This window comes from Aspergillus ibericus (assembly GCF_003184845.1).
Source record: "Aspergillus ibericus CBS 121593 unplaced genomic scaffold BO80scaffold_18, whole genome shotgun sequence".
Classification (NCBI taxonomy): domain Eukaryota; kingdom Fungi; phylum Ascomycota; class Eurotiomycetes; order Eurotiales; family Aspergillaceae; genus Aspergillus; species Aspergillus ibericus.
In genome coordinates, this window is record NW_020292116.1 from 125,714 (window position 1) to 153,597 (window position 27,884).

The following is a 27,884-nucleotide window of genomic DNA, read 5'->3' on the forward strand; positions in this document are numbered from 1 at the left end:
GGAGGAGTAGTGGGTGACGCGACCGGGATGATCGGCACAGTCGAAACCCTCTCCGAGCAACGACGTGCGAACAAAGGAGAACTCGGGTTTCAAGCTTGCTACCAATGGGACTAGCGCTGCTGCGAAAGAAAGATAATCGCGTCTTCGTTTTCCTAATTCAGCATGCGAAAGATAGTCCAGACACCCGTCACCATGGGACTATGAGTATGACAGTTCCACAGTTGACCCATCCGAGTCTAAGATTTGACTGACCATTGGACATAAGCTGGTGTGCTATGGTATTACGTCACATTCAGGGCTTGGATTGAAAAGCTTGCCTAGGTGATGAAAGGGTGAACTGGCCGCGTGGTGCAACACTGCTGAGCTGACTGTGCACCTCCAAGGCGCAAGCGTCTCGCACGACACACGGTGCGTAGTCCAAGGTCATGTAGGGCAGCTGTATCCCAGTCCTGGGATTAATGAGAGGAATCAGGATCTGATGCAGGAACGATTGGGGTCGATCTCGCTGGGCTTGGAGAAACCGAATTAAGGTTTATGGCCCACCTCTACCGAACGACGAAGCCGTGCAGAACGGGCAGATGCTCGATGGATCAGCTCTTTGTCGGCCGATACCAGGGGGTATGGGAGCGGACTCTAATCCGGTCCGGGTCACAGGGAATGGCGGTGCAAAATAGACGGTCGTCAACCTTCTCCTATCTTGTTGGCTTCGACTCCACCAGATTCTGGTCATATCTTGTCATGAGTGCTTTTTCGCACCCGTCGTGTTTATGCTGATATTCTCGGCGAATTCTTTCCCGGGACGAGCGTGAAACCAGGGCCTAACATTGAACCCTCTCCGCTGGCAGGCTCTCCGACGGGGCTGAAACGCAGGATGATCTCCCCGGCCGTTGCACTCGATGCGGCTTGGCTTGCTGCCCCGTACCTAAACTTAGGCTGTTGCTCCGGACCGCGTGTCAGCATTCTGGGTCTCTCCCTGAGGTTCCAGGCACCGCCCGGCACTGATAGGGCGAGTGCAGCTACCGAAACCTTACCTTAGTCCTTAATAGTTCTTTCTCCAATCTCGACCTCCAAGGCTCCAACAGGCTCGGTTCGATCTGGTTAGCCGAGTTCAGACTTTCAGTATGAGGGTGGAAGCCAGAGACAGGCCGGTTGTTTCATCCCGACTTGATGCTCCACTGCACTCCAGCGCCAGCACATCGTGGTCTAAGAAGGGAATTTTTGCGATCAACCCGCGAAGGGGGAGAAGGCAGGCACTGCGGTGGACGGGAAGCGAAGCGAAACCCGCTCGGCCGATCGGGAAGCCGCCCCGGCTGGATTGACCGCCTGGGGGAACTGCCGGGACTGCCTTGACCGCCGTCGCACTGGGCCCAACGACTCCACGACCAAACCTCTGATGACAGTGACCACCTTGGAAAGGCGAATAGGAAATATGGTCTACAAGGGAAAATATCATCCACTTCCCATCAACGATGACGAAATCATACATATCTTCCATAACCTAGCACGAATCCCCACTCATGAGAAGACTGTCTCTTGGGTTCGCTGCCGGAGCCGCGATATATATTTCCCCGACACATGATCCAGTCCCGTGATCCCAAAGACAGATTCATTTTGGTCCTGAGATCCCCAATGAGATTCCTAGCATATTCAATAAATAACCTAGCAAGGAATAACCTACATGTCCCATGGACCCTTTCATTTGGTCTCATGAGTGCGTCATGTCTGCACCTCCTCTTTCCGTGTCCTAGAATGCTTAGGATGATTATCCGCATCGCAATGATTGACCATATTCTCGTGCTGGAGCCGTCGACCCAAAAACTACCAGGATACCTTCTTCCCCCCCACGGACCCATTCGGGTGGATCTGGCCGGGGTGGACTGGGTATTGACCATCCATAAACCCATGTCTGCCGTGGGCAGCTCCGGCATGCGAGCGGAAGGCCCCTAAAAAGTGTCTGGTTCTGAGCCCCCCTACAATGTTACTACTACCTACAACGAGCCCATGCTAGAATAGATGATAACAGCCAGACCGACCCGGACTGGCCTCCGGAAGTGTAACCTTTACACTAACCACACTATGCCGTCCCTCGTCGAGGACTACTGGTCTAACGCCTGTGCTTCACACTGCCTCAGGGTTAGTCACGGTCGTGGCCAAATCAGGACGTATGCTCACCATTTGCCAATAGACCCCCTTCGTCCGGAGCAAGTCATTATGATTCCCCTTTTCAAGGATCTGGGAGCCCCGGCCGTCGGAGCCCTCTCCGAACACAAAAATCACATCGGCATTCTGGATGGTGGCCAACCGATGCGCCACAGCGATGATCGTCATGTCCCGCTTCGCTGCCAGCCGTTCCATCGCCTGCTGGACGACCTTTTCCGAATGGGAGTCGAGGCTCGAGGTGGCCTCGTCCAGGAGCAGCAGTCGAGGCTTTCGCAGAAGGGCCCGGGCAATGCACAGGCGCTGCTTCTGACCACCGCTCAGTGCGGATTGCGCGTTGACCCCAAGCTCTGTTGAGTACCCGCTAGGCAGGGACATGATGAACTCATGGATTTCGGCATCTTTACACGCCTGCTCCATAGCTTCCGGGATTACCTCATCGGTCGCTTCCAGGCCGAGCAGGAGGTTATCCCGGATCGTCCCGCCAAATAATTGGGGCTCTTGCGCAACCAGGGACAGGGCACGACGATAGGATGCCAACTCAATGGAGCGAATGTCCCGCCCCCCAAAGAGGATGAGCCCCCCAGTCGGGTCGTAGAATCGTTCTAGCAGCGAGATGATCGTGGACTTGCCGCATCCAGACGCTCCCACAAAAGCTACAAATGACCCACTTGGGATGGTCAAATCCAATCCATCAAAAGTTGGAGTCGCGCGGGCCGGATACTGGAAAGAGACCCCTTGAAACTCCACGTCCGCAGTAAACCGGCGATCATTAGTGGGTAGTTTCTCGGCCTCAGGGTCCCTTCTGATTACATCAGAAGCATCTCTTTCTCTTAGGATGCGATTCGCGGATGCCTTGGCCTGCGCAATGTTGGGGCCGAAACTGAAGAATTGTCCAGCGGACTGCCCCCCTTGGATGATCGCGATATACACCACAAAAAAAGCGACCGTGTCGTACTCTCGTGAAGCAAGTAGCTGGCCACCGTACCTGCATTCATCGATGGGTTAGCGTCGGACTTTTGTTGCGTTGAAAAGCCGGTACTGCAAAGGACTCACCAAAAGGTCAGCGCCATCGCGCACAACTCTACGCTATCGGAAAACGCAAAGATCAGAGTGCCAACCCATGCCTTACGCATGGCCTTCTGTCGCTGCTCTTGGAGAAGGGTTGAGTACTTCCGAATAATCGTATCCTCCATGGTTAGCGAGGTGACAGTCCGAAAGCCTTTCATCGACTCCATAACCAACTTCGAGCTGTCCGCGTATACCTCAGCGTTCATCCTTTCAAACATGATTTCATAGCGGATTCGCATAAAGGCCGCGAGAAAGAGAAAAGGCATTGCCGCAAAGAAAGTTACAGCGGCCAGCTTCCAGCCAAACACGAACGAAATTGTCACACAACCGATTACATTGAACACAGAAATGAGCGGGAAGACACCGGTGGGTCCAAATAGGTCCTGGAGCTGCTTGGGATCGGTGGCGAGACGGGATACCAGGCTTCCCGACGAGTTGGCCTGGAGGTCAAAGTAGGACACGGGTTTCCGAAGAAGGTTGAGAAAGTAATCTTGCCGGTAAGTCGAGGCCACAAACTAATATCGATTAGTATTGGCTACCGAGCACCCGTGCTTCCCATTTGGTCCCCAGGAAACATACCATGGAAATGGAGTTTGACGCCATCCCCAGCACATAATAGCACACTGCCATCGCTAGAGCCAGGATGAAAAACATCAGAGACCAGAAGTTGGCAGCTTGTGCCAGCTTTTGGCCGCTGAACTGAAAGACCTGGACTAGTTTTGCGACGAGCCAGCTCTGGAGTGCAAATCCCGCTGCGCCTGCAGTCAGTACACCTACTGTCGGGACAGTGTTGGAGACGACTTACAACCCGCACCAAGCGCTCCCACCAGGATGCATACGTAAAGGACCCAGTGGTGGCTTTGCTCCTTGAAAATAATCCCAAAGCTCTTGAAAAACCCTATGCTCCGGCTGGGACCATCCTCCTCATTCGTTGGATCGTCGGAGTCGGCCACCAGGTAGTGGTTGGCTTGCGGGTCTTCCTTTGAGGAATGGGGTTCACCTTTCATCTTTTCCTCCCAAACCTCGGCCAAGGGCTCTAACCGCTGGGCATGAACCAAGCCATGATAAACGCCACCTCGGGCCATTAGCTGGTCATGAGAGCCCTCCTCGATGGCTATCCCCTGTTGCATCACCATGATATGGTCTGCCCGACGAACCGTGGACAGGCGATGGGCTATCATAATTGTGGTGCGGCCGGTCGCCACTCGATCGAGGGCGCTTTGAACGAGCTTCTCGCCACGAACATCAATCGAGCTTGTCGCCTCGTCCAGGATCAAGATTGGCGGCCTTTTCACGATACTACGCGCGATGGCGAGACGCTGGCGTTGTCCACCGCTGAGGGTGATACCGCTTTCCCCGACAATAGTGGTGTACCCCTTGACCGGACTCGGTTAGATAAGGTTGGCGTGGAAATGGGAGTGGGAGAAACGAACCAGCGGCAAACGCTGGATGAAATCATCCGCATAAGCTTCTTTGCACGCTTGGACTACGAGTTCCATCTTGACGCCGTCCGGCTGATCCTCCCAGTCAGACCCAATAAGCCCAAAGGCGACATTATTGTAGATGGAATCATTGAACAAGAAGGGTTCCTGTTGCACCAAACCAATGTGGGAGCGCCACCACTTGGCATCCAAATCTCGGATGGAGCGATCGCCAATCGAAATATTACCATTGTTGTCCGCTAGGTGATACCAACGCTCTAATAGGGCCACGACTGTACTCTTCCCTGACCCGGAAGCTCCGACTAGGGCTGTTGTTTTACCTCCCTGAAATCGAGCACTGAGCCCGTTCAATACTGTGCTGTTGGGACGTGTGGGATAGGCAAATGTGACGTTGTCAAAGGTGATATCAGATTGACAAGACACATCTGCGTCGCGGAGGCCGCCGAGCGTGGGACGCTCCGAATCGATCATCCCGAAGAACGCCCCGGACGCGCTCACGGCCTTGGAGATGATCATCAGCGGACTCGCGATGTTTCCCAAGATGCCGACAACGATTAGGACGGAGAAGAAGACCCTGCTTCCCGTCAGAACAAGCCCATTAAGTGCAACCGAGGGAGATTTGGCTCACGTAATGACTGTGTTAATACTAGAAATGTGGCCGTCGCGGTAAAGCTTGAGCCCGTACCAAAACGCCAAAGCAAAGCTGGAATAGAGTGCAAAGAAAAGAAGGGCGATGTGTACGCCAGCCACCGCGGACATCCGCAGGCCCCGTCGCTGGGCCTCTTGAGTCCACTCGATGTACTTGTTCGTCAAGGGCGCTTCGGCACCGAGGGAGAGAACAGTACGGATAGAGCCCAATGCTTCTGCCGCGACTGAAGCATGCTGGCCATCGGCATGGTCCATGCTTTGCTGGGCTTTGATCAGGAATGGGACGGTGAGACTGTATCCTACAATCACGAAGAGGATACTTGCACTGACGACCAGGGTGAGGGCCCAGGAGTACCGAAAGGCAATCGCATAGGCTGAAATAAGAAGTGCAACTGCCTGGAAGAGGACTGCGAGTCGATCGGAGACGCTTTGTTGAATGGTGTTGGACAGGCCAGTGATGGCATTGGTAACCGACCCTACGGTCATTTCGTCCAGCCTGCTGACCGGCTGCGCAAATAGGGCCTGAGCATACTCCAATCGCAATATAGCCGATGCACGCAGACTAATAAACCGGAAGCATATCTATTGGTGTCTGGTTAGCCATACCTTCAGTCTGTAGGTAATGGACAGCTCCCGCAGTACCAACCATGGAGATATATGTGAGGACGAATTTCCCGATGAAGAGGTAGACAATATACAGGCTGATTGAACGGATTAGCATCTGGCGCGTTACAGCCATGGTGCACGGAGGTCTTGCCTGTCCTGGTTGACCGTGGCCTTGAACGTCTGTTCGCTGACATTCGTTCCCGGCATGAAATACTCGTTGAAGCCGCCAACCAGCCTACCAAAAACAATGTTCATCAAGGGCAGGGCCTGCGGAGCATTAGTGGGCAGTGGTAAGAGATGCCGACCGGGGGTGGCCTTACTACTCCCGAGCCCATGGCACAGATCAGGCCCAGGATGATGGCTACAATGCCGCCATTGCGAGCACCATAGGACAGGATCCGCTAGGGGGCGTCAGTTTTGCCACGATACTATGTGTGCAGATCTTCCAGACATACCAGGTAGCTTTTGCCCGGCGCATTGCCATTGTCGTGGGTCTTTGCAGAAGCTGCCTCACCACTTTGTGTCGATCGCGGGTCGGGGTCCGGGTCGGGGGGCGTCGACACTTTCGGGACCTCGACATCGGACGAAGGGGCAGCCGTGGAAGGTGAGTCCATACTGGTGCTAAGGGCTTTGACAAGCTCACAATCATATTTTGCGGGTTTCTTTGATCATGCGGGACACAACCAGATGGGCGGGTCGAGCTGTATGTACGAGATGGGCCTGGGCGGATTCCGCATCCGGCCAGGGCAGCGGCTGTCATGACGAATCTACCAGCTCGCGGCTCCACTCGCGCAACACATTCTAGCTTTGGGCCCCAGATCTCGGCCACGATCCCCGCTCAGTCGATGTAACACAGGGTTCCAAAGGGGGAATGTCACCCACGGTTCCCCGCGGGATGGCTTGCTGGGAGGCGTATATAACCTGTCTCGGCCTGTCTTGGGGCCGTGGATGCAACCTTCGGTGGCTTCATCCGCGGGCCATCTCGTATTCCACAGCCTCTGCTGATAGGCTCTGGTCTATGTTGGGGTGAAAAGTCTGCCATCCCAACAACATCAGCACGCCATATTCGAAGCCCGTCAGGGACGTCACGATTGCGACGCCCATGGAGCACGGGATGCCTCATGATCTACGACTCGTATACATCGTATAAGGCTCCACTGCGGCGAGCACGTAGGCACTGGGGCGACAGGATCAAATAATAATCTGTAACCGGCCGTCGATCGAGTGATACCGTTGGTCTCTCAACAGCTGTCCATGGTGTTCTGCCGCAACCACGACGTGTTTTCCCCAAACAAGAGGCCTGACTAGGCGCAGCAATCTCAACAGCTCCGACATCGCCATGAACCCTCAAGTCGGGGTCAGAGATGGAGCCCCCGCGGGGCAACAGGAAGATGCCCTGAGATCGGGGAAATCGCAGATCCACGATATTTCGGCCGAGCAACGGGATGGCCACACGAAGACAATCCCGCCGAAGCTGGACAACGCCCCGACGCGGGACAATATCTATATTTCCATCAAGGAGACCCTGCCATCGCCTCCCGAAGTTCTAGATCCCCTTCAGGAAGAGGTCGCCAACCTCTGTAACTGCTCCCCGAGGGAGATCGAGGAGATCTATGCCTGCACGCCCTTGCAAGAAGCAATGATGGCCCTGACTGTGAAGAGTCCGACGGCCTACACCATGATGCACGAGTACCGCCTGCCAGCAGGGACAGACCCGGAACTACTCCAACAGGCCTGCTATCAAGCGGCACAGGCCAACCCAGCTCTGCGGACCCGCATAGTAACTACTAGCTCTCACGGCTGCGTGCAAGCAGTGCTGCGGGGCAATGTGGCATGGCGTGTGTGTTCTGAGGATGATGAGACCTTGCCAGCCGAGATGCAGCCGGTGGCCTGGCGAATGGGAGGCCAACTGGCCTATCTCACCCTGAACTTGACCAGACACGTGCTCAGGGTCTGCATGCATCATTCCATCACGGATGCATGGTCCCTTGGGCTACTCCTCCGCGAGGTCGAGGCGGCCTATCGCGGGAAGGAGCTTACGGTTCGACCATTCCGACCGCTAGTGGAGTACATCGAGGCGACGCGCGAACGTGCAGAGGCATTCTGGAAGGCAGAGCTGAAGGATGCCCACCTGGAATCAATGGCCACTTATCCTCCGCTTCCATCCCCGGGATATACTGCCAACCCTTCCGGGTCCGTGTGCCGCACGTTTCCTATCCGGTCGATGACTGCAGGCGGCTTTCCGGTTAACACTAAGCTGCGCCTGGCGTGGGCAGTGGTCCAAAGCCTGTACACCGGTTCTGAAGATATTCTGTTTGGCGCCGTCAACATAGGCCGGAGTGTACCAGTTACCGGCGTGGAGGACATGATCGGCCCAGCCATTACCACAGTGCCTGTGCGGATCCAACTGTGCACCAAACGGACGATCTCACAGACCTTGGCGATGGTGCAAGGGCAATGGGCCAAGTGTATGGAGGTTGAGCATGTCGGCTTGCAGAATCTGCTACACATGGGACCTGGCCCCGAGGCTGCATGTCGCTTTCAGACCCTCATGTCGGTGGAGCCTGGGAGTGGTCAGCAGTTGCCGGGCCTATTCACCCCACAGGATGCCAACCAGAGAGCCCAGGAACTTTATCCCTTGGTGCTGGTGTGCAGACCCTCGGATGCCACCATGGAAGTCCAGGCTCTTATGGACACCAGCGTGATTAGTACCAGACAGGCCGAACGGCTCCTAGGACAGCTCAGTCATATATATGAGCAGATCGAGAATGACCCAGGGCTGACTATCGCCGAGATCGAATCGGTAAGCCGCGACGACCGAGCTGAGCTCATTGCTCGAAATATACCAAGTAGCGCTTCTACTCCACCCCCCTGCGTGCACGACCTGATCACACAGCGTGCCCACTGCCAACCACATGCAGCCGCCATTAGTGCCTGGGATGGTGACCTGTCCTACCAGCAGCTGGACGACCTGTCGTCTGCCCTAGCGGCGCGCCTGTCGCGATTCGACATCCGACCGGGTGTATTTGTTCCGCTGTTGGTGGAAAAGTCCAAGTGGGTGCCCGTGGCGATGATTGCAGTATTGAAAGCAGGCGGGGCATTTGTCCTATTTGACAAATCGTATCCCATCCAGCGACTGCAGCAAATGTGTCGGGTGCTGAATGCGACCGTGGGTTTAACCTCGGAGGCGCACGCGGATGTGGCGGCCCAACTAGGGCTGCCGACCATCGTGTCCGTGGATCGACATCAGGGGAACCCGAACATCCAGGGTCCGGACCATGGACCAGCTGTCAGCCCTCAAGATCCGATGTATTTGACATTTACGTCGGGCTCGACAGGAACGCCCAAGGGGGTGATTGTCCAACATGCTGGCTATGCATCCAGTGCACTTGCCCATGGCGAGCCGTACCACTTCACCCCCGAGTCGCGGGTCTTGCAATTTGCATCCCCCGCATTTGACTCATGCATCATCGAGCATCTCAGCTCGCTGATCATGGGGAGCTGCGTGTGTATTCCCACCGCATCGGACTGTCTGAGCAATCTGGCTGAGGTCATAGATCGGTTCACCGTCAACGTTGCGTGCTTGACACCGAGTGTGACCCGGATTCTCGCGCCCGACCGGCTTCCCGGGCTACAGGTCCTGGCGTTTGTTGGCGAAGCAGTTCTGGCTAGTGACGTTGCCCGGTGGAGGCCGTACGTTCAGGTGCGAAATGCATATGGGCCGGCAGAGTGCTCGGCCGTCTTCAGTGTGCAGCCCCAGCTACAGGAGCATGACCCGACCAATATTGGCTTCCCGACCGGGAGTGTTGGCTGGGTCGTCCACCCGGAGGACCATCAGAGGCTGATGCCGCTTGGATGTCCGGGCGAACTGCTCATTGAAGGACCGACAGTTGGGCCCGGCTATCTTGCCAATCCTGAGCAGACCAGCCGTGCCTATGTGAAGGCGCCTGCGTGGCGGCAGACCTTTGATTCTCCCACCACCGGTGCGTTCTATAAAACCGGGGACCTAGTGGAGTGCACGGGAGATGGGAGCTTCCGGTACCTGGGGCGGAAGGACACCCAAGTCAAACTTCATGGCCAGCGCCTGGAACTGGGCGAGGTCGAGCATCATGTGTGTCAATCATTTCCAGGGGCCAAACAGGCAGTGGTGGAGATGCTCCAGTCCTCTCCGTCTCAGGAAGATGCTCGGCCCAAGAACATTTTGACCGCATTTGTGTGTATCCCAGACCCAGCATCGTCGACCGACCCCAAATCTCTGTTCCTGCCATCCACGCACAGGTTCCGCGCCGCATGCGCGACGGCGGAGGCTCGGCTCACTGAAGTATTGCCTGCCTTTATGGTACCCCGAGTGATTCTGCCGATCGCGTGTGTACCGTTAACCCCGTCGGGCAAGACAAACCGTCGTCACCTTCGAGAACAGGCAGCCAGGCTGTCCTGGGCCACTATGCAGAACTACCGCGCGGTAGCAGGGCATAGTCAGCGCCCGTCCAACGCATGTGAGGAGGAATTGCGCCAGATCTGGGCGCAGAGTTTGAACCGCCCCGTCGATGAGGTCAGCACCTCTGTGAGCTTCTTCCGCCTGGGAGGAGATTCAGTGAGTGCCATGCAGGCAGCGAATAACTGCCGGATGGCAGGCTGGTCAGTCACGGTGGGCGACATCTTTCGGTATCCTACAATTAGTAAACTAGCCCAGCGCATGCAGGAGGTAGGGAGACCGCAGCATTTGGCTCCAACGTTCCGCGAGGATCCCACCGATAAACCTTTCCGGCTTTCCCCTATCCAGCAGATGTTATTCGAATACGATCCCCAGGGCAATGACAGGTTCACGCAACATTTCCTTCTAGAGATCACTCGGCCGACCTCAAGCTCCAAGGTGAAGGAGGCAATGCAGGCAATTACTGCCCGGCACTCCATGCTACGAGCTCGTTTCAGGAAGACGACGGATGGCCACTGGGACCAGCGGATTTCCTCCAACACAGATGAATCCATCTTGTTCAGCGAGCACTTTCTATCTTCAATTGAGGACCGGGAGACCCTGTGCCGGATTCTCGATGGCAGCCAGGCTTCCCTGGACATCCAACACGGGCCACTAATTGCGGTTGATCACATTGCCACCGCGACGCAGGTACAGTATCTGGGAATCATGGCTCACCATCTTGTCATTGATTTGGTTTCCTGGCGAGTAGTACTGCAGGACCTCGAGGATGTCCTCACGACCGGCAGTCCATTGCAACCGCCCTCTATCCCCTTTCAGCAGTGGTGCGACCTGCAGCAAGCATATAGCTCCCAGTCCCTGGATCCCAGGAAGGCTCTGCCGTCGGAGATTCCATGTCCACCTCTGGACTACTGGGGCCTTGGCAACACTCAGAACACCTGGGGCGATGTGGTGCAGGAGTCCATCAAAGTCTCGCAAGATGCCACGCAAGCGCTCCTCGGCCTTGCCAACGATGCTTTCCATACGCGACCGGTGGAAGTAATACAAACGGCCGTGCTGCACTCGTTTGTCAATGTCTTTGACGACCGTCAGGCACCGGCCATTTTCAACGAAGGCCATGGACGGGAGCCATGGGATGCCAATATTGATATCTCACGTACGGTTGGCTGGTTCACGACTTTGGTACCGCTCTTCATTGATGCTCGGAAGGGCCAGGAGATCACTGAACTGCTCCTGTCAACCAAGAGTGGTCGTCGAGCGATTCCCTCCAATGGATGGGCCTATTTTGCATCGCGGTACTTGCATCCGGACGGCCCCAGTCATTGCAAGAGACATGCACCAATGGAGATACTCTTCAATTACACGGGGCTTTTCCAACAGTTGGAGCGACAAGACGCGCTTCTCCAACTAGCCGCGCTTCCAGATCACGATATCTTGCCTCTACCTTCTGACTTGCCCCGTTTCGCTGTCATTGATGTATCGGCCACCGTTGCTGATGGATCGTTCAACCTGACTTTCATGTATCCCCGACACATGCGACATCAGGATCGAGTCCGCCAATGGGTCCAGACGTGTAAGTCAACATTGGAAGCGTTACCACGCCAGCTACAGAACCACTGCCATGTGACAGCCTCGGACTTCGGGCTATTATCAGTCGACGAGAAGCAACTGCAAACGGTCTTACAAGATGTCCTAACCCGCACCGGAGCTGGGATCTCCGAAATCGAGGATATATACCCTTGTTCCCCGGCCCAGCTTGACATATGGCTCAGTCAGTTGAAAGCTCCGGGAAGGTACTGGTCCCGGCTCCAGTGGTTGGTTCAGGCAACAGACAAGAGCCGAGTGCGTGTTGATATGAACAAGGTCCAGCAGGCATGGCAGGAGGTGGTCAATCGGCATCCCATTTTGAGAACCATCTTTATTGAGGATGGGGCTAGACAAGGGGAACCGGTACAGGTCGTTCTAAGGACTGTGACCGCGGATATCGAAGTGGTCGCGGCCCATGACTTGAATATGGATGACAACGTTTCGCGGCAGAAACAACTTGCCCAAGATGGCAGGCCCCTGCATCAACTAGCTCTCGTTCCTACTGCGGATGGTGACATTGCGTGCCAACTGATCATTCACCATATCTTGATGGACGGAGGTACTGGAGACCTCTTAATGGATGAATTCCACCAGGCCTATGACGGACTATTGGACGAGAAACGTGCAACACCATATAGCACCTATATTGGCTACCTGCAACAACGCGGTGACCAGGCAAATAAGTACTGGATAAGCTATCTCAACGGAGCGAACTCTTGTATTTTCCCATCGCTAGAAACAATGGAGCGCGGGGAAAGGCAAGTCACGCCACGCATTGCTCCCTTCACCTTCAAGAACGGAGACCAATTGAGGTCCTACTGTCAGGACCACGATTTCACGATCTCTAGCCTGCTGCAGGTGGCTTGGGGGCTGGTGCTCCGGATCTATACGGGGTCGGAGGACGTTGTCTTTGGTTCCCTCTCTTCTGGTCGCGACATTCCATTGCAGCAGGTGCATGAGATTGCGGGTCCACTTATCAGCTTACTCGTCTGCCGCCTCCCCTTGAGTGATGATGTTGAGCTGCTGTCCGCTCTTAGAAACAACCAAGTTGCATATGCAAACGGTATTGATAACCAGCATTTCTCCACGGCGGAGGTCATGCATTGTCTGGGCCTCTCCGGCCAGCCGCTGTTCAACACAGCGATGTCTCTTCAGAATGAGGTGCCAGATCAGGCACGTGGTGGATCATCTGACATTGCGATCAAGGATAATGGTGGAATTGATTCGACCGAGGTAAGTAGGATTGCCTGACTCGTGGGTACTTTCACTAGAATATTGTTGATGGCTAACCGGCCAGTACGACATCGTGGTCAACGTAACCATCAATACACCGAGCATTGACGGTAACCTGACCTATTATTCCGACATCATCAGCGATACGCAGGCAGCACTTATTGCAGACACACTCCATTGCATTGTCATGCAGCTCATTGATCCAGCCAAGACTCACATAGATCATCTGGATTTACTCGGGACCAGGAACAAAGATCTGATATTTGGGTGGAACCAGAAGCTACCAGATCCTGTAAACCGATGTGTGCACGAAACCATACATGAATTGAGTCTGGCCCAACCGGAGGCCCCAGCCGTGGCTGCGTGGGACAACAACCTCACATACAGCGAGCTTGATCGTATCTCATCATCCTGGGCCCAGCACCTGATTCACCGTGGCGTGCGACCCGAGACCTTTGTGCCCGTGTACAGTGACCGTTCAAGCTGGGTTATTGTGGCGGCTTTGGCAGTTTTGAAGGCAGGCGGTGCGTTCATCCTCTTGGACCATACACATCCCAAGGAGCGATTGCACGATATGCTGCAGAATGACTTTTCCTGTCCAGTCATTCTTACTTCAGCCAAACATGCGGAAGTCGCGGCTTTCATTGCTCCCGAACCAATCGTCATGGAAGATCTGCAGAGGCAACCTGTACAAGGTACTTTGTCCCTCGCCGCGGTGAACCCAGCCTGCGCAGCGTACGCAGTTTTCACATCTGGTAGTACTGGCAAACCTAAAGGGTGTGTCATTGAGCACAGGTCATTCCACTCAGCGATTGAGGCACAGAGAAAGGCGTTCCAAGTGGAGGACCGCTCTCGGGTCCTTCAATTTTCGTCATATGCGTTCGATGCGTGCATCATCGAGATCTTCACCACACTGCTGGCCGGTGGATGTATCTGTGTTCCGACCGAGGATGATCGCCAGAAGGTCGAAGACACCATCCAGAAATACAAGATCACTTGGGCTATCTTGGTCACATCAATCGCCCGGACACTGGACCCCAGACAGGTTTCCCCCTTGAAAACGCTTCTGCTCGTTGGGGAGAAGGTGACCAGTCGCGATGTGCGTCGCTGGTCCCCTCATGTTCGCCTTGTGAACGGCTATGGCCCGTCCGAGTGTAGCATGATAACAACTAGTCAGAATCGGTCGGATATTATGCTGTCAGATCCGGGGAACATTGGGTGGCCCGTGGGCGGTGGTGTCTGGGTGATGAATCCAGGCAAGCCACATCAGCCCATGCCAGTCGGTGCCCTCGGAGAGTTGGTTGTCGATGGTCCGATTGTTGGGCGAGGCTACGTTAATCGTCCGGAGCATACGGCGGCTGCCTTTTTACGGTATCCCGAATGGATGAAGGCAATGCGTGGCGAAGACGGGAATACGTTGTATAGGACTGGGGACTTCGTTCGCCAGCTTCCGGATGGCTCTGTCCGATATATCGCAAGACGTGACCGACAGGTCAAGCTCCGGGGTCAGCGAATCGAGCTAGCTGAAGTCGAACATCATGTGCAACGATGCTTCCCGGGTGGCAGTCCGGGCGTATTTGTTGACCTGGTTGCACCATGGGCGTCACAGACAACATACCTTGTCGCCTCAGTGGCGACTCGTGAGAGCGATGACCAGGCATTTGAGAGGAATGTAGAGCTAACCAAGGCTCGCCTTGTGAAGGAAGTTCCTGTCTTTTTCATTCCAAATGCCTTCCTTCCCCTCCATGAGATTCCGCGTTTGGTGAACGGTAAGGTCAATCGACAAAAGGTATATCAACTAGCGGCCCAAGCGCTGGCGTCCCAAATGGACCAGCCGACCAAAGATGAACTGGAGTGGAATCCAGAGACCTTGACACCGGATGAGCAAACGATGCAGTCTTTATGGGCAGAAGTGCTGCAATGTTCCGCTAAGACGATTGGCCCTGATGACAACTTCTTTCTCCTCGGGGGCGACTCCATTGCAGCCATGAGGCTAACCTCCGCCGCGGGGGCACGAGGACTTAAGCTGGCTGTGCCACAGGTTTTCCTACACCCCGAGATGCGAGACCTGGCACTGGCTTTATCCTCCAACGCAAAGCAACAACCCTCAGAAGGGGCCACCAAGTCGGTTACCCTCCCTGATCGGTTATCTTTGCTGCCGCCAGAGAAGCGTAGTGAAGCTCACAAAGAAGCTATGGCCCAGTGCAATATTTCCGGGGAGCAAATCGAGGACATTTACCCCTGTACACCATGGCAAGCGACGATGTTGAAGCTGCCTGGTGCGGCACAAATGGCAAAACACCGCCTGCGGCTCGTCCCTAGTCTTGATGTTGATCGATTAAAGGCAGCTTGGGAGAAAGTCATAGCCAGTGAGCCTATCCTACGCACGCGCCTGGTTGATGTAGCCGGCCTCGGTTACCTCCAGGTTGTGACCAAACATGCCGGTATCAGCTGGAGCGTAAGCAGCTCCAATAGGCAATCGATACCCGAAAGGGAGAACTGGTTTGGACAACCACTGCTGGGCTTTGAACTCATCTCACCTGGTCGCGATAGGCCGGCCGATTTGGCTATCACAGTTCATCATGCCCAGGTGGATGCTGATTCATTGTCCCTGACACTGGCTAGGGTGCAGTCTGTCTATGACGGCTCTTCAGTGGAGCAGTCTGTCAGTTTGAGCCATCTTGTGAAATATATCGCGTCTCAGAAGGATGCTGCTCTGGGCTACTGGCGTGAGGATCTGCGCGACAACGAGGCCGAACCGTTCCCCTCGGTGCCATCTCAGCACAAGAAGCCTCGGGCTATCAGAAAATTGCAATCTATCGTGGATACTAGGCACCTCGCGAACAAAGATGGTTGCTCTGCGGCGATTAAACTGGCATGGGGACTTGTGCAGTCGCAATACCAGAGCTCGAAAGACGTGGTGTTTGGAGTGTGTTCCAACGGGCGGAAGGCAAACGTCAGTGGTATTCAGTCCATGGCTGCACCTACTGCCACCATCGTCCCTTTCCGTTTATCAATTGCCCCCGACGTGACCGTGGCAAAGGCCCTGTCGGATCTGGAAAAGCGAGACGCAGACGTGGTCAGGTTCGAACAGGTTACATTGTCGGAAATTGCGGCTTTGAGTCCAGAGGCCAAGCAAGCAACTTCCTTCCAAACTCTCCTTACCGTTGAGGGAGACGAGGAGAAGATCGGCACATCGAATGGATCGCATCTGAAGTTTGCGAAGTATCATGCTCCGGGCGATTCAGTCCATCCATATGCTCTGCAGATGATTGCTAGCATCGAGGCGAGGCATATAATCATCAAGGCGTCCTTTGATGATTCCACTGTCGCGGAATGGCAAATGCAGCATATCATGGATCAGTTCAACTACATGCTTAAGCAGGTCATCTGTCACCCAGAAACCCTAGTTCGACAGATAGCCACAGTCAATCCCAACGATCTCCGGGAGATGCAAAAATGGAACCCAGATATTCCTCCCGTGGCGTCTGGCAATGTGGCAGATGTTTTCTATGAACAATCGATCGAGCAACCATTTGCCCCCGCTGTATGCGCCTGGGATGGAGACCTCTCGTATGAGGAACTGGATTTCGAAGCAAGCAAACTGACTGCTGTCCTGCGGAGCCATGGCGTCGGGCCCGAGACCATTGTGCCCATATACATGGAGCCATCGCGTTGGGTTGTGGTGGCCATCTTGGCTGTCCTGAAAGCACGAGGCGCCATCCTTCTGCTAGACTCTTCTCATCCCCTCGCTCGCCTCCAGGCAATTTGTTCCGACGTTGATGCAACCATTATCATTGCCTCTGGTAGTGCCAAGACCACAGCCCAGACTCTAGCCTCAACTGTCATTGGCCTTGATGGATCAGTTGCCGCTGATACTAGGATAAAGGACGATGTGGACCTCGTCGAGGGCAAACCTGGCCATGCTCTATACATCGTCTTCACATCAGGGTCGACCGGAAAGCCGAAGGGAGTGGTTATCGAGAATGGCGGTTTCCTCACCATGACCGAGTCATTCATACAAAAGACGGGATTTGGGCCACATTCTCGGATGCTACAGCTGTCTAGCTATGCCTTCGATGTGAGCATGCTGGAATTCATGACGCCATTACTGGTGGGAGGGTGTATCTGCATCCCATCGACAAGTGAGAGAAAGGACGGTATCGCCGAGTCAGTTCAGAGCCTGCAGCCGTCACACATGGTGATCACCCCAGCTCGTCTCAGAGCTTTGACTCCGACAGATGTCAACTCAGTGGAAACGGTGATGTTGATCGGAGAAACCGTTCGAGCCAGCGACATCGAAGAGTGGTCAAAGGACATGCACGTGATCAACATGTATGGCCCCGCTGAATGCACAGTTCTATTCACCATGCAACGCGCAGTCAGCACGGCGCGAGCCGCCAACATCGGAGCACCCATTGCAGGAGCCGCGTGGATAAGTGACCGGCATGATCCTGAGCGGCCAGTCCCAGTCGGCGCAGTGGGTGAGCTCCTCTTGCAAGGCCCACTCGTGGGCCGTGGATACCACAACAGGCCAGAGCAGACTGCTGCTGCTTTTATCCCTTGCCCGCAGTGGATCCAGAACCTCAGCAGTGGAAAGCATCCGACCGTACGTTCGGTTTACCGCACTGGGGATCTCGTCCGGTATGAGGCAGACGGTTCCTTTCATTTCATCGGAAGGAGAGATTTTCAAGTCAAGCTGCGCAGCCAACGCTTCGAGCTTGGCGAGGTAGAGGAGCAGGTCCAGCAGGCTCTCCCAGGCCGCTTCAGCGACGTGATTGCCTTGATAGCCACGCCAACGGCTGCAGTTAAAACCGAATGCTTGGTGGTCTTTTTGGTCCCGAAGGAGGCCGGACATGATTCCAGAGTGTCGCCTTCACCAGTCCCGCTGCTACCCGTCGTGGCTTCGAGTGGACTGACTGAAGACGTCGCTCTAGCAAATCACCGACTAAAAAAGGTTCTACCTAGCTACATGCTACCGTCAGCGTTTGTGCCCCTCGAGTGCATACCACGAACCAGCGGTGGCAAGACGGACCGAAAACAATTGCAGCAAGCGATGGCAGCGATAACCAGGCAGCAGATGGAGGCTTTCGCCCCCAACATCGTCGATGAGGATGCTATAGACAAGCTTCTCGAAGGTCGTGGCATCCAGATGCCTATCACCGCTGATAAAAATGTTGAAGCAGTATATTCGTGTACGCCGGCACAGCGTGGTATCTTGTTAAGCCAGTTAGAGAATCCCACCATCTATTCTCCCCATTTCATCTGGAGGGTACGTGCACCGTCCGGGGCAACGGTGGACATCAACAGGTTGCAAGACGCGTGGAGACAAGTGGTCGCCCGACATCCTGTGCTTCGGGCTGCCTTCCGGCCAAGGTCCTCTGGTGACGGGCAGTTCGAACAGATTTTGCTTCGCAAGGTTAATCCGCCACTGACGATATTTGAGGGTGCATACGAGAGTTCCGGTTTGAAGCCCCCACCTATCATCGCCAATGTGTCCAGAACAGTGACGCTACAAGATGGCCAATCCGTCCAACACCACATGACAATGTGTGCCTCTGTTGCAGGCTATGTCTTCTGTAGACTGGACATCAACCATGCCATCATCGATACGATATCGATATCGATAATTGAGCGCGACTTGTGCCAGGCATATGACTTAAGCTTGCCAACTGGCCCAGACAATGGTGCCTACCAGGGATATCTCGACTATGTTCACGAGCAACCCATGGAGCCTGCAGAGCACTACTGGCAATCTTACCTACAGGGGTACAAGCCTTGTCAGTTACCTTTGAAGGGCACACAGGAGACCCATGGCGGTGCGGACATGGTAGAAAATTTCGAGGTCTTCTTCCAAGCCAGCGGTGCGCAAGTCAGGTCCTTCTGCGACGAGACTGATTGGACTCCGTCTAGCGTAATGTACCTCGCCTGGGCCCTAACACTAAAGGCCTTCACTGGAGCCAATGATGTGTGTTTCGGAACATTCTCGTCTGGGCGAATGGTCCCCGTCCCTGGAATGAACGAGGCTGTGGGACAGTTCTCCAATCTGTCGGTGTGCCGAGTGCGCTTCACCCCGGACGAGACCCTGGATGAGGCCGCCTTGCGCCTGCTGGAGGAATACTATCATATCCTATCATATCAATCCTTTCCGTTGTCTTCGATTGCGAGCTCTGCCAGGCTAGCAATAGAGGACCTGGCGTCAACTGCCGTCAACGTTCATTATGTGCCGGACGCTGAGCCTGAAGATGGGTATTCCGTCCGTGTGGAATCACTCCACACCCACGATCCCGCAAAGGTAAGTTCCACCCAGATGATGTCCCTTGTCCTGTGTCCGTTCTAATCATCGGGTGCCCACAAAGCACGATCTCACTTGTTATATCGCACTGCAACGGCACGGGCAAATTAAGCTTTTGATCAACTACCGGTCATCACGGGTGCCCCCAACTCTTGTGGCACAGCTTGCTGAGTATTTCGAACTCGCCATCAACCGTATTGTTAACAACCCAGATGGCCGAGTAAATGATCTGGAGCTTTTCACCGATCACGATGCACAGCGCTTACGCCAGTGGAACCTGCCATGTGCAGAAGCTGCGGCAGTCATTGTGCCTCAGATTGTTGCGCAGAGGGTTAGAGAATATCCACACCACGTTGCTGTCTCCGGGTGGGATGGAGATTTCACGTACGAGGAGCTTGAACAAGTGTCGACACGTGTGGCACATGTGCTCAGCCGTCGTGCAGCTATAGCAGGCCACCCGATTCCGATTTGCTTTGAGAAATCGAGATGGACGATTGTAGCGATCCTAGGGATCATGAAAGCGGGAGGCACTGTGGTTCCTCTTGATCCTAATGAGCCGCTGGGGCGACTGCAAGATATCATCCGTCGCATCCATCCTCCTTTGATGGTATCATCGGCGATGCAAGCACACTTGAGTGAAACTCTGGTGAAGGATGTTATTTCAATCGATAATGACATTGCGTCTGAATGCGGCAGCAATGCTAATGACAACCCTAGCTCATTCCTGCCGACAGTTGACCCAGATCAAGCGGCCTATATCATGTTCACCTCCGGTACATCCGGAGTTCCGAAAGGCGTCAGGATCTCGCACCGCGCCTATGCCGCAGCCGCTGCGGGTCATATTCGCTCCTTTGGTTTGACGACAGCATCTCGTGTCCTCCAACTAGCGTCCTACGGATTTGATGTGTCCTTGATGGATATCCTTACCACACTGATCGCCGGAGCCACCATTACTGTGATCTCCGAATCTCAGAAAAACCAGATGATGATAACTGGGATCAGTCCGGTGAATGTGTCCCATGTGTTTTTGACACCTTCGCAACTTAGCCCCATGGATGCTAGGCAGTCATCCTGGGTCCAGACAATTGTTCTCCTGGGAGAGCCAATGTCAAATTCGCACCTTCGAGACTGGAGCAAGTCCTGCCGTTTGTTGAATGCATACGGGCCAACCGAGTGTTCGGTCATTTCAACCGTATCCCCGCCTCTTCAATCAACTGATGATGCACGAAACATCGGTTGGGGCGTGGGTGTGAATTCTTGGATCGTCAACCATAATGATGCTAACAAACTTGCGCCTATTGGCGCCAGGGGAGAGTTACTGCTGCATGGCCCGTCTGTTGGCCAGGGGTATCACAACCAGCCGGACAAGACTGCCGAGGCTTTTATCCAGCCGCCGCAATGGTTGCAAGATCTGTATCCAGACCAAGCGGTTGCTGGGAACCTCTACAAAACTGGGGATATTGTGCGCTACGAAATATCCGATGGATCGCTGCGTTTTGAAGGGCGAAAAGATCACCAGATCCAAGTAAACGGGCAACGAGTGGAGCTGGAGGAGATCGAGTATCACGTTCGCCAGTGTTTCCCAGATTCTAGGGAAGTGGTCGTGGAACAAGCCAAGATTCCGAATTATGGACGACTCGACAAATCCGCCGCTGGAACCTATGATCTCATGCCACGACTTGTTGCGTGTATCTGGGACGGGGTTCAAAGAGAGGGGATCAGCTGTGGCACCAGCGACGAACCTGTTGCGCAGCCCATCCTACATGGTCAAAACCCTGTGTTCCAGGCTGACATCACTGCCGCTGCTTTGAGTAAGCTGCGCAGATGTCTTCCGGGGTACATGGTCCCGGATCTTTTCGTGACCCTTGCTCGGATCCCACGGACAACCTCGGGCAAGATGGACCGTGCCAAATTGCGAGAGTGCATCCAGGGCATTTCGCCTCAAGAGTGGCGCGCATATATCGAGATGCAGCGACGCAAGGAACCCGTGAAGGGCGAAAAAGCTGTCAAGTTCCACAGCATTCTCACCAGTCTGCTCAACATACCTGGCGAGGAGGTCGGTGCCGATGACAGCTTTCTCCACTTTGGTGGGGATTCCATCCTTGCAATGAGGATTTCGGCCCGAGCGAGAACGGAGGGACTAGAGATTCGGTCTGGTGATATACTCCGTCACCCCACGATCCGAGAATGGGCTCAGATAGCTTGTCCCGTTGGGAAACTGTCATACGAAGCTCCTGACCATGAACCCTACTCTCTGGTCAGTGATACCGTGCGCACGGCTGCCCTGGCGCCCTATCCTGGTCAAAATGAGTCGTTGACTGCAGATGACGTGATCGATATTCTTCCGACCGTGGAATTCCAAGCATTTCACGTAAAAAATGCCACTCTGGTGCACATGGTTGAGACCTTCCGCACTCCTCTAGATCTGACTCGTCTCAGTCGTGCGTGCGCGGAAGTGGTAGCACACTATAGCGTGTTACGGTCGGTTTTCATACCGGTCGAAGGCCACATCTACCAGGCCATTCTCCGCTCCGTGCAACCAAAGATCCGGCAGGTGAAGTGCGAAGACCTCGAGGCTTATATCACCCAGGCATCTCATGCCAGGCCAGCGCCAATGTCAATTCAAGAGCAATCGTCGGTACAGTTTACCGTGATTACCAGCCGCACCCAGGCCGACTGGGCACTGATGATCTCCTTATCTCATGGTCAATGTGACGGGACTTCCTTGCCCAAGCTCTGGCAGTCAATCGCGGACGCGTACAACGGCCAAGAACTATTGCGGACAACAGACTTTAAAGATGTGGTCTATCAGCGACTGACCGGGGACCACTCGCCTGGGCTCTCGTTCTGGCGGGAGTATCTCTCTATTGCACCTCCCCCGAGTCTCGATTTCTTGGGTTATTCTAACCCACAGGGGAGCGACGAGCATACAGCTGTAAGCCGCGACATTGGGCACTTCACTCTACCTGCCAATGTCACGATGGCGACGTTGGTGCATAGCAGTCTAGCCTGGATTCTTTGCCAACGTGCAAGTCGACACGATATCACCCTCACCCAGATTGTCCACGGTCGTGGAGAATCCCTGCCGGACATGGACAAGGTCATCGGCCCTTGTGCGAGCCACCTGCCCATGCGAGTACGAGTGAATCCGCAATGGACGGTTCACGATCTCCTGCATCATGTGCAGCGGCAACGGCTAGAAACTGCTCCCTATGACCATGTGGCGTTCGGTGACATTGTTCGCCAATGCACGCAATGGCCGAAGAACACAACGTATGGGTGTATAGTCAATCATCAGATTGTTGCATCGTCCACCGCTGTCGACTTCGACGGGACCCGCTCGGCCTCCCGTACATATTGGTCCAGCGCCAGGGGCGGCAACGAAGAGCTTTTGGCCGGTCAAATGGCCGTGACATCGATCGAGCGTGACACTGGAGTGGAATTGTGCATCACGGCAGTAGGAAGTGTGCTGGATAAGGCCACGGCCGAGCAACTGGTTGACCAAGTAGCCGAGACGATGCAACTTTTTGTCAGGTCTCCCAGTGGCTGCCTGGGCAACTTGGCCGCCCATGGGTCGGAGGGGAAGCAACCGGCTTGCATGTCTCAGCGCCCATCTGCGACTCTCCCGAACTAGCGGAGGCTGTCATGTATGGACTAGCCATTATGGAGCAAACATTGAAATGGATGGTATTGATGTTGTTGATCTTTGCAATTGGGGCAAAGGATGAAGAGAGAAAGGTTGTGTGTTGAATGTGGATGGGTGCCGTGGTTCGCGACGGGAAGCGAGCCACTCGGCCAGTCGCGGTTCTGCCCGTCGGGGTCGCCTGGGCGCTTGCTTTGGGAAACAACTACATAGTAATACAACATCATAAGAGGATAAATCATGTAATATTTAATGTCAGGAAGATAAAAGAAGAAAGTGCAAATTTGAATGAAATGACGCAATACTCCAAGGAATTCAAGGCTCTTGACTAGTAGTTAAATATGGGTGATGCTGCCTATCATCATCTATGGCACAAAAATATACCATACTCTTGGGTCGACCCGGTGATAAAAATTGAAAGGCGTGCGATAAGAACGCCTGATATGACAAGTCCCTGAGCCTTATCAGCGGAAGCCAAAGGTGGAAATCAAGGTGTCTGCGCACTTGGACGCGGTATTGGTAACGGATTTCAGATGAGAATTACTGGAATCTAACTAGCACGCCGGGTAGGATGATCTTCAGCGGATATTGGAACAGGCCATAGAAATCGCAGCGCTAGCAAATAGGAAACTAGGTACTATATGCTTATGGCGATAGGATGACAACGATATATAGATATGTACAGTTACACCCTGTCGAACCAGACCAAGCCTTCCAGGTCGACTTCCAGGTCTAGTCCCAACCGGACAGCCCGGTCATTTTCCAGTTCAAATTCCGCCAGGAAGGGAACATCCCCGCCTTCTTGAAAGTCACTGAGATGGGCAATGTACTTGCTTTGATCACAGACATGGTCCAACGTGAGGGTGAACCCGAAAGACCGATCCGTGGCATCAATGAACAGCTGATCGTCTTTCACCGCCACCGTCAGAGTATGGTACCCCGGGTGTTGGTACTCGCCGGTATACGCGCTGAGCGGCAGTTCCTGAGGCTGTGATTGCTCGGCATCAGGGCACAGCTTCTGTCGTAGTTCCTCCTCGCCAGGATCGTCGCTTCTCGTCCACTCCGCAAACACGATGCTGTTCCAGTCCGGCCGGTCTCCGGCAGGCACCTGCAGCACCTCATCAACGAGCTCACGGGCTAAGATGTCTGCCACCGGGTTCCCGGCCTCTGAGTTGCCAAAGATGACCCCACCAAAGTTATACTCGGGGAGGAAGAAATGCGTGGTTCCGAAGCCGGAGATGGCGCCGTCGTGACTGACGATCAGGTGGCCCCGGTAGTAACGGACCTCCCAGCCGGCGGCATATAACGTCGGCGAGGTCAATGGGTCCAGATGCTCTGAGGTGGGGTCAGTGATGATTCGAGGGAGAATGAGACCCTTGTAGACGGTGTCGGTGATAGGGCCGTGGCGGCCAATCATGGCCTGAACCCATTTGATGTAGTCATTTACGCTGGTCAGGATGGAGCCAGCGCCTTGAGCCTCGGGACAGTCCGGGGAGGGGAAGCCATGGTAGTTCTGATCGTCTGCCTGCCAGCTATACCCCATGGCAATGCGATCTCCGAGTCCGCGGTCTCGCGCACGCTGGGGTTGCAGGGTCGTGGAGGTCATACCCAGCGGCCGGAAGAAGCGGTCCTCCAGGTAATTGGCAAAGCGCTGGCCGGTTTTTTGCTCGACCAGGTGGGTGGCCACCGTGTACATCATGTTGCAATACATGTATTTGGATCGGATGGGGGCGGCCACGGGCAGATTGCGTAAGTTTCGCGTGACCGACCGGGCATCATCTGGCTGGCTGGCGCGCGGACTCATGTAGGAGAGGTCGTGACTGGCTTGGTCAGCCAGGATGCCTCCGACTAGGCTGACGGAGGGAGACACCTACCCCGGCATGCCGGTCCGGTGGGAGAGGACATCCTCGACAGTGACGCCTTGGGTGTAGCCGTCGTCCGGCATGACAAAGTCGTCGGGCAGCAGGTGGGACATGGGGGTGGTATACTGCACCTCGGGATAGGACTGGTCATCGTCGACCAGCAGGGCGACAGCGGCGGCCGTCAGCGACTTGGAGGCGGAGGCGATATCGAAGAGGGTGTCGGGGGTGCATGGCGTGGGCGGATGGAGGCAGGCGTGGCCGTAGCCGGCTGAGGCGATTCGATCGTGGTGGACAATGGCGAGAGCGAGGCCGGGCACATGGTGCTCGGCCATGAGCTCCTCCACGCGGGCGGCCAATTGTGGCGAGCGGAAGTAATCCATTGACAGGATGTGGAATGTGGGATGGGGGGTGGACGGATTGGGGGAGATTCGAGAGATGGGGACGATGGAGTCGTTGCGGGGGATGAAGCCGTCAGGCTGGCAAGCTGACACGCCATCCGGTCAGGCCCCCCCCCGATTAGGACCCCGCCTCGAGATCGGCCCCGGATTTCATCTCCCGCAGATCCCTCCCGTTCACCGCACTTTTTGTCGCCTCGCTCTCATGCTCAATACGCGGCACGTAAGCCATAGCATGCATCTCCACCGGGATGGTGGCTATTGTCGTGACGGTGACTGGCAGAGTGACGAGTGAGCATTACTGAGGTGGGCCGTGCAGGTCGCTGGCCCAGTGATGACCGACCTGCAGGAAGGAACATAGCAACATAAGAAATAGATTATGGATCGGTGAGGCAGATCTCAACCATTATATCGTGGGTGTACACTCATTATTTTCCCTCCTACCGCAATCCAGCCCCCTCCATCGCTCCCTCATGCACGAAATACTCCCGCGTCACCGAGATCCCGGCATTGGGATCATCCGTCGATGGGCGTCCAGCCGCCTTCACCAGCTCGTCTTCCGAGTCATGTCGCGACAAGTCCCCCTGACCCGTATGTGACACCGACACCGTCGTGTGTTGCTTGCTGGCCAGCCCCGCGGGCCCGGAGCCGGACAGCTCGTACCCCCGGCGGCCGCTATACGTGCCGGTGCGGGAGTGGGAACCAAACACCAGCGTCCGCAACACGGGCAGGCAGGACGCGATGATGGCGATGGCCGTCTCGATCATCGACACCGTGCAGGTAATCATCTGCAGGTTGAGGGACGAGTAGATGGCCCGGATGACTGCTCCAGTTAGCTTCGATTCGAAAAGGCCAGAATGCAAGAGATCGAGGGAAGACGGACTGCTCGTGATGACGACAATGACACCCAGCAGGAAGACCGAGATGACTCCGAGCTTTTGCTTCCGGGGCATCTTGAGCCGGGCGACCTGGGAGATGGGTAGACAAATGACTGGGCAGTTAGCGGGGTGGAATGAGTCTGCAAGCCTGGATATCGCTTACTGAAGACATCGCTGAAGATGTTGACTGCAGGGACTATTAGCACAAGGTCAACCGCCAACGGCGAGGGGGACCGGGGGCACGCACATAGAATCGTGAGCCAGTAGTTGATCGTCGACTGGGTCGCAGAGCACTCCACTGCCGGCCGGTCAGCACCTGATATCGGATTTTCCAACAGTCCGTCTACTCACACGTCGGATCATCAATACTCTTCCACTGGCGGTCGGGGGGATAGCACTTGAAGACGATGTCGAAGAACAGCACCAGCCAGGCGGCAGCCAGAACCCCGAGGGTGATGTTATAGATGGTCTGGTACTTGGTGCGGTCGGCGAGACGCTTGTAGAACAACACCATGCTGGCCTTGATCAACCACAGCGAGGTGACATACAAGGTGGACCCGGGGATGATCATCTGTCCGGGGAGAATGGAGTCAGTGTGCGTGCGGAGTGGATGCTTGGGTGCAGATCCAAAACTGACCTTTTGCATGCTGATCTTCTCGGCCTTGGTCGTGTTGACCATCTCTGACATGCCTGTGGGGGGAAAATACGGGTGGTTAGAGTCGCACGGATCACCAGCAGGTATCGAGACGGAGAGCCAAACCCAGGTTGAACATGTAGTGCTGGATGGCCAGGTCGCCAATCAGGCACAACGCCGCCGCCACGACGAAACAATCATCGAGATAGAGCTTCTTGAGGAGTCGCCAGCGGACAATCAGTCGACCCACGAGGAAGAGACACGCAACCACCGTGCAAATGTACCAGGCCACCTAGGACGAGCAACGACAAAAACTATTAGCAAACTGCCTGCGCTCAGATTGAAGACGCAGCAGGGTCCATACCACTTGACCAAAATCCGGACGAGCCATGACGATGGACACGCGATTGTCCCAGCAGTCACAACGGCAGGGACGTGCAGGAGCGAGCAGTCATGTCGGACAACGTGGGGAAGAGGTTCCTGCAGCTCAGGATAAATACAACCGTCGGACACCAGGAGGCAGGTTCTCCTGGCCGTGCAAAAATCCTCGGTAGGGTGGTGTTCGTCGTGGCTTGGTGCTAAAAAGGCCAAAGATTGAGTTTAGGTCAACCAGAACCAAGGCATGTCGGCCAGGACCGCGAGGTTCCTGGACTCTGCCACCTTCTCGACGGGGTAACCAGCACCATGATCTGAGCTGCAAAGGGCTTTCCTGCAGCATTCCCTGGGTCCCAGGGCTCTAAAATCGATAATGGTCTTGGGGGACTCCACTGGGAGGACGCTCATTGCCGAGCAGGCAAAACCTCGGCGGAGCGAGGCCCCGCTTGGTGCGGCCGCGCTTAAGGCTGCCCCCCCACCGACCCGGAGCAGCCGGTCTTCCTTCGGCCATCGTCCGCGTTGCACCAGCGTCACGTTCCTGCATCCTGCACGACAATATCGCACGATGTGGCCACCCAGGGCACACTATCGCGTTAGCATCGACGCTACCAGAAACGTTCCGG

The 27,884-nt window shown here is 55.2% G+C and overlaps 5 protein-coding genes across 5 annotated transcripts; 1 reads left to right on the forward strand and 4 right to left on the reverse strand.

Annotated features, from left to right (window-relative positions):
- Positions 1–1,274: 1,274 nt before the first annotated feature.
- On the reverse strand, positions 1,275–2,012 carry BO80DRAFT_63103 (uncharacterized protein). Its single transcript, XM_025724657.1, has one exon. It carries the CDS (start codon positions 1,926–1,928, stop codon positions 1,479–1,481), a length of 450 nt encoding a protein of 149 aa, XP_025575551.1. The 5' UTR covers positions 1,929–2,012; the 3' UTR covers positions 1,275–1,478.
- BO80DRAFT_473935 (ABC transporter ATP-binding protein) lies at positions 2,013–6,538 on the reverse strand (the record flags this gene model as incomplete). Its single annotated transcript, XM_025723176.1, has 11 exons — positions 2,013–2,123; positions 2,173–3,145; positions 3,214–3,743; positions 3,808–3,980; positions 4,034–4,604; positions 4,662–5,244; positions 5,299–5,900; positions 5,965–6,019; positions 6,076–6,191; positions 6,245–6,325; positions 6,380–6,538. 11 exons carry the CDS (start codon positions 6,536–6,538, stop codon positions 2,097–2,099), a joined length of 3,870 nt encoding a protein of 1,289 aa, XP_025575552.1. The 3' UTR covers positions 2,013–2,096.
- Positions 6,539–7,485: 947 nt separating this feature from the next.
- BO80DRAFT_381169 (amino acid adenylation) lies at positions 7,486–23,316 on the forward strand. The gene is made up of 3 exons (XM_025716827.1): positions 7,486–13,179; positions 13,244–19,474; positions 19,539–23,316. The coding sequence occupies exons 1-3, from the start codon at positions 7,564–7,566 to the stop codon at positions 23,106–23,108; spliced, it is 15,417 nt and encodes a 5,138-aa protein (XP_025575553.1). The 5' UTR covers positions 7,486–7,563; the 3' UTR covers positions 23,109–23,316.
- A 299-nt stretch (positions 23,317–23,615) lies between these two features.
- BO80DRAFT_464501 (beta-lactamase family protein) lies at positions 23,616–25,359 on the reverse strand (the record flags this gene model as incomplete). The annotated part of the gene is made up of 2 exons (XM_025722657.1): positions 23,616–24,937; positions 24,992–25,359. The coding sequence occupies 2 exons, from the start codon at positions 25,357–25,359 to the stop codon at positions 23,803–23,805; spliced, it is 1,503 nt and encodes a 500-aa protein (XP_025575554.1). The 3' UTR covers positions 23,616–23,802.
- A 213-nt stretch (positions 25,360–25,572) lies between these two features.
- Positions 25,573–27,277, reverse strand: BO80DRAFT_406186 (uncharacterized protein; the record flags this gene model as incomplete). Its single annotated transcript, XM_025717742.1, has 9 exons — positions 25,573–25,751; positions 25,812–26,197; positions 26,258–26,365; positions 26,416–26,439; positions 26,500–26,550; positions 26,604–26,823; positions 26,890–26,942; positions 27,013–27,178; positions 27,251–27,277. 8 exons carry the CDS (start codon positions 27,275–27,277, stop codon positions 25,815–25,817), a joined length of 1,032 nt encoding a protein of 343 aa, XP_025575555.1. The 3' UTR covers positions 25,573–25,751; positions 25,812–25,814.
- Between the last annotated feature and the right edge of the window lie 607 nt (positions 27,278–27,884).